Genomic DNA, 10,097 nt, shown 5'->3' with positions numbered 1-10,097 from the left:
GTGTTACTGCAGTTTACTTATCAGGGGGCCTATTTCTCTCAGCCCAGTTTAATAACCATTATATCCCAGCTGCCAAGCGAGGAGTTCAGTGCAGAGGCAAAGCCCATGAACTACTTCCCTGCTTAAAACACCACCCCCCCAGAGAGTTGAAGTCTGTGTCTAATAAAGGCACCAACCTCACCGGGTGGTGGATCCAACCGAGGGAACGGTGTCCTCATACGGACAGGATGATGCAAGAGGATTTCTTCGCAGACCAGTTGTCAGCAGCAGTTTCCCATCACCAACTCCAAACAACAGCGTTTTCATTTAAAAACAAGCTGTGTACACTTGGTACAGAAGCAGCAGCATTGATTTCTAATTATAAATCCTATAGAAAGTTTTCAGCTTGCAACAGTCAGTTTGCCTCTCAGTGGAGCCAATAAAAGTTAAGAGTTGATCCCTGGTTACTGTCATTACAACAATAATAAAACAGAGTAATTGTAAAGTGAATCAGGGAACCTGCCAGATTGGCGAGCAGTCATAATAGAAGAAATTATCCGGGAGCTCAAGCCCAGTGTCTCTGGCTGCATCAAGCTTGAGCCCGTTCTGGACAAACTGCTGTGCTAATATGTCCTAACGGAGGACATATCAGAGCAAGGACCAAATGCTCAGTACATGAGCCAACAAGGTGATTTTGGAACCCCTTCTGAGATGGCTCCTCTTCCTAAAAGACAAAATGACAACCAAAAAATAAAAAAAAAAATTCTCCTTATATTAGCATAGAGCTTAAAAGCAAGAACTAGAGATGCAGAGACAGATGTATATTTGTCAACACAACGATTATTTCCCACTACATAGATTAACTGGTACACGAAGACCCAAAATCCACAAGCCATTACCGTTTCCACGTTGTTAAGATTAAACAATAACCAGGTAATTATAATCAGGGTAACCTGAAGCAAAGCAACAGGTAGCATCACAGCAGACTCTGCAAAAGCTTGTTAGTGGCAATGCTGGTATAGAGGGAAACCAGCAAAGGCTTCTAAGGGAGAGGAAAGCGTATGTCAACACCGGCAGTGGTGTGTTCTGAGGTGAGTTCTCACACCTGTAGCTCTGGGGGCAGACATGAAGGGCTGACAAGGAGATGTTTTTTTTTTCCAATACGGTCATCTTGAGTCATAGTGAGGCAGATCCTGACGCAGTCAGTTGTCTTTCATGTTCCGCAAGGACAGGGTGTATGCGCCACAGTGGAGGTCCCTTGTCCTCAGCTGCCCTGCCCAATCCCCATAAGTCTTCAGGAGGCTCACACAGTCCTGTAGATATCCTCAGAAAAAAGATGCAAGTGAAGAGCAGGTCTCAGAGCTGCGGCTCTGGGCTCGTGCAGCACTCACAGGGGTGAGCAGCCAGCTGGTGTTGAATGAACGCAGGTTCATCCCCCTGAAGGGGGGAGGAAAATGAACCATAAACTACAGCGAAAAGAAGTTTGCATTTACCTCAGAGAGCTGTCCTTGAGCCAAGAACAGGAGGAAAACTCCAAGACAGGTTGAACATCACACCCTGATGAGATAGCATGGGGTAACCACATGCCGATAAGCTGCTCCTGTTGATATGAAGCGACCAAAAGCATGAAATAGGGTTTTCGGCACATGGGCGGACTCAGGAAGATGCTGGGGCTCAGGTCTGGGTTTGAGTTTCACTGAGACAGGAGTGGAGCATCATGTCATAGGTGAGAAATCATTGCTTTATTACCTCCACGGCACTAGTGTGCAATCAGCTCTGCAGGAAGCCGACCGGGAGGGCTGCAAACCCTGGGCAGCCTCAAGGCGCTCTGCAAACCTCCAATAACGACACCTCCCCACACCACTGCAAAGCAGCCACAGGAATTAACCCCCATTTCCACACCTCTGGTTGCCAAGAGAAACGCTTTTTATAATCGTGCTGGTTGTGAAGTTACAGCCCCTTGGTTTACTTGCTCTTTTAACATTAAAGAAAGCAGAGTACGGGTGGTGAGATTTCCTCACGCGCAGCAAAGGCTGGAAATTTGTGACTAAATACTAGGGGGATTTGCAATCGAGCTTTGAACTGTGCAACAAGGAGCCACTGGTGACAATTGTGCACTCGCTATTTTTAGCCGGGCAGAATGAATGCTGAACCCCTGAGGAACAGCAGAACCACCAAACCCACCAGACTTATTTTTCAGAAAACTCATCTGAGGCAAAACCAAGAACTTTGCCTTTTGCCCCTGCTGTCCGCTTTTCTGCAGATTTTCTGCACCGGGTTTCTGATTGTTGTAGGACACAAACAAAGAACTAGAATTGTAGAAATCAGTGCTTCTGGGTAACTATATATGAATGTGTGCAAATCTGCCTATACACACACACAGAGAGATGTGCATAAATATTTCAAGGTCCAGATTTAATCAAAGTGCAGTCATTTTTCTTAGTTAACCGCTTTGAGGATTGATGATTTTGCATCTGCGCAGCAATGGGCAGGGAAGACAACCTTAGATAAGACACCAGGCAGCTCAGAACTGATGTCCTGCCCTTATCAGGTCGGTGGGAGGAAGAGCAGCGGGCAGCTCTTGCTGCACCATTTCCAAATTGCCGGCTGTGCAACCTGAGCACCTTTCCTCCACTGCGGTGTTGAGCCAGAAGCGTTTGGTGTTTCTGAGGTTTCTCAGAGGTCGTTGGTTTAGCAGAGGGTGTACAAGTCCCGGTGCTCCCTATTTGCTGTAGGCAAGCCCACGTTTTGGGCTATAAAGCCTGAGAGTTCAAGGTGTTGTTCAGGGGCTGATCATCTGCAGCACAAGGGGAGACTCTGGGGGGACTCAGAGCTTTTCCATCCTTCTTTACTGACCACACCAATGGCTCAAAGAGGCTCATCTCTTCACCTGGCTCTGCAATTCAGCCAGCGTGGATGTCCTGTCTTCTTACTGTTAGCAGATATTAATACCACAGACCTTACACATGTGCACAGGTCGTCTGCTGCAAAATGCTCCTTTCTGCATATTCTGCAGGAATCATCTCTTTTGTGTGTAAGACGACATTCACCTACTGGATCTACAGCAGAAGTCAGCAGAGAAGGAACAGTTCTCTGCTTGTGCTCCCCAGGCAGGAACAACTGGAGAGTTAGAAGGAAAAAAAAGGGACAGAGACAAGGTTGTGGCTTACGGCAAGGTGTAAGAGCTACCAGAGTATTCTCTCAGGGTTCCATCTCTGTTGAGATGGCCAGGACTGATACCAGATTGCTGCACCTCCAGCCTGGAGGACAGACCATCCTTGGCATAGAGCTGTGTTTCTCAGCATTAAGTAAGCTGGCAAGAGCTCCAGCAACATCCATTTGCAACATTCACGCTGTTCCTGGTAAATGAACCCAAAAGAGCAAAATTTGCAAAGTTACACTGAGGGGTTGAAATGAGGTTGAAAAAAAAACCACAGGAGAAGGGAACTGCATCATGCCCGCATGCCTCTCTTCCTCCAAGTACCACAGCAGCTACTGGTGGCTTGGTCTAACGCTTTCCTTTTCCCGCAGTTCGACATGCAGAGGATAACGCTGGAAGAGCTGAAACACATCCTCTACCACGCCTTCCGGGACCACTTAACAATGAAGGACATCGAGAACATCATTATCAATGAAGAGGAGAGTTTAAATGAAAACTCTGGCAACTGCCAAACAGAGTTTGAAGGTGAGAGAGAAGGTTTCTGTGTTTCTGTACAGCTATTCTGTCTGCTTCATCTGTAAAACTCACTCTGGGCAAGACCGCATGGAGTTGGTATGGGGATATTCTGGATTAAGTAGCAATGACACACTCAGAAAGCTCAAGTGCTGCCGTGAGCATTCTTCCATATGGTCTAAGTCCTGTTTCAGACAGGAGGACAAACTAGTGAGTGCTTTGCCTTAAGTCCCTGCTTTCTCTCATGGGATTCAGGCAGGGGGATGTGCAGCCCGTGCTGAGGTGGGTGTCTAAGACCGACTGCATTTCCCTGCAGAAATATGCATATGTCCCTCAGTTTATCATGGGAAGACTTTAATGGCGCTGGCTCCTGCCCTAGCAAGCTGTGTGAGGCTCCGCTAGCTTTCTGTTGTTTTTCTCTCCCAGCTGGGGAGAGCCCCCTCTCGGTGCTCTAACACCAGCAACGAGCAGAGACAGTGCATCTGCCCCCCACTGCCCTGCACAACCCTCGCTCGGGGCTGTTGGGACCACTGGTGTGGAGCTGCAATAGCTACTCAGGTACACCCCAGGACAGCTCATCTCAACACGTGTGAGAGCATCTGCAAGACCAAGGTCTAAGCAGCCCTCAGAGGTAGCTGAGAAAGGGAAACATCTGCGTCGGCACCTGTTGCTTAACACAGTGTCCTCTCAGCAGCTCCACCAGAGCACGAAGTGGTCAGCAACCGGGATCAGACACAGATCAGCCACACTGGCAAGAACATTCCTCAAGAACGTTCACCTCAGGAGAAGGATTTTCTTGGCCAGAAGAACTTGTGCTGCTCCAAAGCATCATTGGTTGGAACAACTAAACACGTGCAAATCATCTCAAGTGCAGAAAAGTCCAGGGGGGTACCTGTAGAGGGGTTTATGCACATCACCCCAGGACTGTTACTGTGCTTTCCCACTCACAGCAATGCTATTTTATATAGTCCGTTTTTGGAGAAATTCTAATATTCTGAGGGGTCAGGCAGCCTCTGAGAGGGCACAAGACAGAGACACTGAAGTGTCTTTTTAACAAAGCAGAGGATAAACACATTAGTGCAATTCTTAGGCTGGCTAACTAATGGGATTCAGCAGCTATATCCAGCACATTCACCCTCTACTAAATACTGCAGAAAAGATGTAGAAGAGCACAGCTGAATTTTAAAAAGCCTGCAGGAGGGAGGCAAGCAGCAATGCTCTTCAAATCAAGCAGAGCAACATATCTTTTTTTTTGTTTTTTTTTGTTCCTCCTGGAGAGCAGCAGGGAGGAAGAGATGCTTACTTACATGAATGGAGTTGTTAGTCCCCACTGACCTGCTGATTCAGTGGAGACATGCGCCAGCTGTCACCGCAGCGAGAGGCATGTGGGCTTCCTTTAGCTTCAGTTCTTGGGTGAACTATCCCAGTCACAGAAAAAAAAAAAAAAAAAAGGTAATGGGCCCGAAAACCTAAATGCTCGGCATCTCATTTTGGAAGTTCCAGCTTCCAAAAGTACAGCAAGAACAGCTTTTCTCGTGGGATGTTGGCATGGCTGGTGCTAGGCAGAACCTAGAAGCAAAACAGACCCTTTTTTAGATGTTGTTAGAAATACACTCACACACACACACACACACACACACGCACATGCACAAATGCACCAGAGAATAAAGACCAACTGAATGCTGTCAACAAAGATAACAAAGTTTTGCTTCAGGTCCCAGAAGAAGGGCACGGTTCTGGTCCACGGCAGCTCTGACATGAGCATTTCTCCCATGAAAGGCAGCCTCAGAGCGGGTTGCATCCCTGCAGTGTTCCAGGCTGGACATGCCATTAGCTGAATGACTTGCTTGTGCCTTCAACGTTCCCATTTCCCAAACGCTAAAATCCCTACAGGGCTCAAAAGCAGAAATTATAGAGCCTTATGGCATGGATCGATGGCAGGGAGAGCTGTCATGAAGGCTGGACAGCATCTCAGTCTAGTTTTAAATGGCTGTGCAGAAGTGTCTCTGTGTAAGTCAGTCACCCTTTACTCACTTCTTAATTAGTGGAGTGAAGGAGATGCTTTCTGGGTATAATTCCTTTATGTTATTTTAGGTGCTACCTTGGGATGAGATGAATTGCACCTCAAAAAGCACCTATTTCTTTCAGCAGTAAAGGTAGCCTAAAGGGACTAGCTTGCAGGCTCACATCTATATTTAATGTACATTCCATCCACCCTACTGAAGTGCCTTTAATTATGGGTAGGAATGAAACCAAGACAAGCTACGACGTTTTTGGCTGAGTTTTGAGAATGGCTTCTAGGGAAAAAGACCTAACAGATACTTTCAGCAGTACCTTGCTGAAACGGGGAATGTCCCCTCATTGTCACCTCTGGGTATGTCTTTGCCATCGAAGAGAATCCCCATGGAGCTCCTCATGGAGCAGTAACATCGCCCTCAGTACAAATTTGTGTACATCTCTGTCATTCTCACTCTTTGGTTTCTTGTCATAATAAGGTCTTTACAAGTATGCAATCTTCCTCCTACACCAACATGGACAATATACCTTATCTCTCTCTCCCACACTCATACACACAATCACATACACACTTTAACCCAAATATGATATTCATATTATGATCAGGGACAAGTCCAGGACTTTGTTCAGTGCACTCTGAACATCAGAGTCATTTGCAAGACATCAGATCTAGGCTGACATTACAACTTTCCCTCCTACACGTTTCTAGGGGGTTCAATTTGCCTTTTTCTCGATGACAAGCAAAGCAATGAAAATGCCCAACTCCTCAGTACAAGCAGCCCACACCAGCCCTGCCGATAAGGGATACCAGAAGGGAGGCAGGGTTGTGTCTCCAGCCTTTCTCTCATTTTTTATTAATGCTTAGGGCAGGAGAATGAAGTTGAGAGCCAAGAAGAGTGTATGTTTTTATGAGAAAAGACACATGCAAAGGACAACTGTTTGCAGCGATATTGTGCTACACAGAATTTATAGTCCAAAAATCATTTTTCTGGCAGTTCCCTTTATCCAAACACTGAAGACATTAAGCTCGTAGCAAACCTGAGTGCTGGCTGGTTACGATGACCTGTGCTGCTATGGGTATTTTATCCTCAGCCCTGACACTCAAATTAGCTGGATGTACAAGAGCCACCGCAGGTCCCCTCCCTGCTCCCCCCCAGACAAGCACTGGGAGCGTCTGCTCCTCAGCCAAGGGCTTGGGAATGAAAAACTGACCTCTTAAACCAAAAATAACTCCAGACAGCCAGAGAAAGCAAATATCACTCACCTTTGGCAGGGTTATGACAGAAGCCATTATAAATGCACTGTAGCTGTTCATGTTAGCAAGCTTTTTTCTGCAGGCGAGAAGGCTCTCAGCACTTAACCTGACCATCTCAAACCTCCCTCATGGCCAGCCCAGCAGCCACAGCCCATGGACTGATGCACCCTAAAATGAGCTGGACCCATTAACCTCACGCGCTGGCAGAGAAGTTACAGTGATGGCAGCTCTGTCTGTGCCACCAGTGACACCATGGGGAGTCCTCCTTGCCATGTTGCGAAGGTGAAGGACGACCTTTATTTGCCTTTGCTTCTTGAGATCTTATTTACACTGGACATCCTGTGAGTTGCTCTCCCTGCTAAGATGGGGCCAAGAGGAGCTTCAGGCTTTGACCACGTTCAAGGAACCAGCTTGCATCCAAACCTTGGTCTGGGCCATGGGTATTAAAAACTCCTGCTGGAAACAGACTGAGCATCCAGTCCTGTGGCAATGCCAGCTACGGAAATCAGTGGGACAAAGCAGAGATGCCATGCTCCAAGGATCTGTGAGTTTGGACAAAGTAGAGAAGTGAGGGCAAAAACTCAACAGGGAGGACACAAATAGGTATTCATACTTGAGGGCAATTCACAGTGAAGTCCCTAATTTCAGCTTCTTCTTTTGCCCTATGGATTGCAAGGGGGCAGAGGAACTGTAATACTCACCGTCTTGCTGTACTAATGCCTTCTGAGCCCCAACCACCAGCAAGAGGATCTCTCTGAGTCTGCAGCACTTCTACATTTCAGCACAGACTTCTCCCCTTTGTTCTGGAGCTATCTGGTAGGTTATCTGGCAATTTGGTGCACCTTCACTCAGTACAGAACAACAACGACTTACCTGGATTGTGCTGCCTTAAAGCGCTATTTTTACTTGACGGTATAACAAGACAAGAAATTGTTCACTTCAGGAACACTTCGACAAGAAACACTGAACATACTTTACTCTCTTCATTTGAACAGGAGAGCTGCCATCACAAAAAGCCTTGGCCAGTCTTCGACTGCTGCTGCCAGCACCAGAGCCCCACACAGAACAGCAATGCTGACTGTGATGGCTTGTGTCACTCTTTTGTCTGTTGGCTGAGAGTGTTTTCAAACTACAGAAATAATGGGAAAATAAATAAATAGCTATAAAACTGCAATTTAACAAGCTTTCCAAAGTGCCTGGGCATCATGCACAAACCCAAGGAACTACAGTATTGATTCTGTGTGCATTATAGAAGTGAGCGAAGGAATCAAGGAGTAGACCAGCAAGAAGAAAGCAAGTAATTGAGGAGAGCTGCCAGGAGGGGGATTTCATTATCTGCATGGAACATAGCGAGTCCCTCTGAGCGCTGGTTGAGCCATGATTCCCAGCCCTGGGCTGACTCAAAGTGCTGCCTAACGAGGGCTCCTCCTGCCTCCTGCGCTGAGCCGGTGCTGCGGGACGGCGTAGGAGCTGGGATTAGGAAACAGGCACTGCTAAATCCTGGCCAGAGGAGGTGACGGGGTGTGAAACCAGTGATCAAAACGGTTCAAAAAACCCAGTGTTCCCTGCTCTCTGCACGATGAGCCTCAAGCCTAAATCAGAACACGGGTTTTCTGTTGGTTTGTTTTCCCCTATATGTTCTAAAAACTTTCTCCTGGCCAAGAATAGACACTTGGAGCTTTTTCCTGGTCTCAGTTTAGGTTTATTGTAATTATGAGCTTGTTTTCAACCATCCGGAAATCTCCTATCTTCACAGGTCCACCCGTGGGAAACAGGCGATGGGCACATCCCTTCTCTGGCCAAAATGAGACCCTGAGTCACTGCCCATAGCGCAGGGCAGAACTACCATCCCATGCAGGATGATCTGGCTTTCTGTGAGAATCTCAGGGGACATTTCAGGGCTTTTCAAACAGTTTGATCTTCACTGCACCCCAATACTACATATTGTTCTGATATTCATAGGCAGGGAGGCTAAGACAGAGACATAAACCGGCTTTAGCAAGTTGCAGCATGAACCCTCATGATGAACTTAAAAGATTAAAATTAAATAAGTCAAACACGAAAAACCTCAACTCTTCATTTTAAGTGCTGCAAATTACTGTCACCTCTTTTGACAATTCATTTGAAAAGGTTCTTAATAAGTCTGATTTTGGTTAGGCACAGAGAACATAAAGAGTTTGGAAAAAATGACTAACGTAGTGCACACTCATGGGAACTAGCACAGCGGGGGTTTTTTAAAGTGTTGTCTTGAATCTCTGCTTGTTCCCAGTTGACCTGGATGAGTCTAAGGGATTCATGGAAGACCAGTATCTCCAATTAAAGAACTTTAGAGAGAAAGTCACAAAAAGCTTACAAGAGATACAGGGATAAACCAAAACACACCTACAAGCCTTTGAAGGGCTTAAAAGCCAAGATGAGAGAGAAAGGACATCCAGCAGCGTGCGAGGGTGGTCTGTTAGGAAGGTTGCTTTGGAAGGTGGGTTGTCTGGAAATGTCCCAGCAGGGAGAGGTAAGGTGGACCAGAGGGTTATGCCAGCGTGATAATCAGAGGTAAAGGGGGATTTCTGAGCTCAGCTGAGCCTGAGCAGAATCACAGTGTTTGCTGAGCACCTGATCTTTCCCGTGTCTCTTCCCCGCAGTGCACGCCCAGAAGCAGAACAGACAGACCTGCGTACGGAAGAGCCTTATCTGCGCGTTCGCCATGGCCTTTATTATAAGCGTGATGCTGATCGCGGCCAACCAGATCCTGCGGAGCGGCATGGAGTAGCCTCTCGCCACGACACTGTGACCCAAGCTGACCATGCATGCGCATGCCACCGGGTGAGCTTCCCCCGAACCGACTCTCACACGGCAAAGAGACAGAGGCAGGCAAGCAAAGCACCATTCGACAAGGAGCCTGAGGCCAGCAGCGTAACGTGTCTTGCGAATCAACTACATCCTTTTTTGGCAGGGACATAAAAGGGCTGTCTTTATGCTTTAAAGGTTTTGTTTCCTAATGCAATAAAAAAAAAATAATACATATATACAGGAGTCCCGAATTATTGCTTCAAAACAGCAATGGTAACTTGGAAGACACTTTCCTCCAGCAGCCTGTTCTGCAGTTTTGAGGAGGCACAGCCTCGTGACTTATTGCAGCAGGGCTGTCTTTTAACCTAGGGGCCGACTGACTATCCA

General features: G+C 47.0%; 1 protein-coding gene across 1 annotated transcript in view; it reads left to right on the top strand.

The window, feature by feature from the left end:
• LOC104275614 (calcium-binding protein 8) overlaps window positions 1–9,690 on the top strand; it is a 63,566-nt gene extending 53,876 nt beyond the window's left edge. The window contains exons 4-5 of the mRNA XM_009871614.1: window positions 3,511–3,664; window positions 9,563–9,690. Coding sequence (XP_009869916.1) covers window positions 3,511–3,664; window positions 9,563–9,690 — 282 coding nt within the window. The remainder of the gene's footprint in view (window positions 1–3,510; window positions 3,665–9,562) is intronic.
• Window positions 9,691–10,097: the final 407 nt, after the last annotated feature.

The sequence above is a fragment of the Apaloderma vittatum genome, unplaced genomic scaffold (genome assembly GCF_000703405.1).
Source record: "Apaloderma vittatum isolate BGI_N311 unplaced genomic scaffold, ASM70340v1 scaffold1196, whole genome shotgun sequence".
In the NCBI taxonomy this organism is placed as follows: domain Eukaryota; kingdom Metazoa; phylum Chordata; class Aves; order Trogoniformes; family Trogonidae; genus Apaloderma; species Apaloderma vittatum.
Note: the sequence above shows the minus strand (reverse complement) of the source record. Positions and strands in the feature narration are given on the sequence as shown.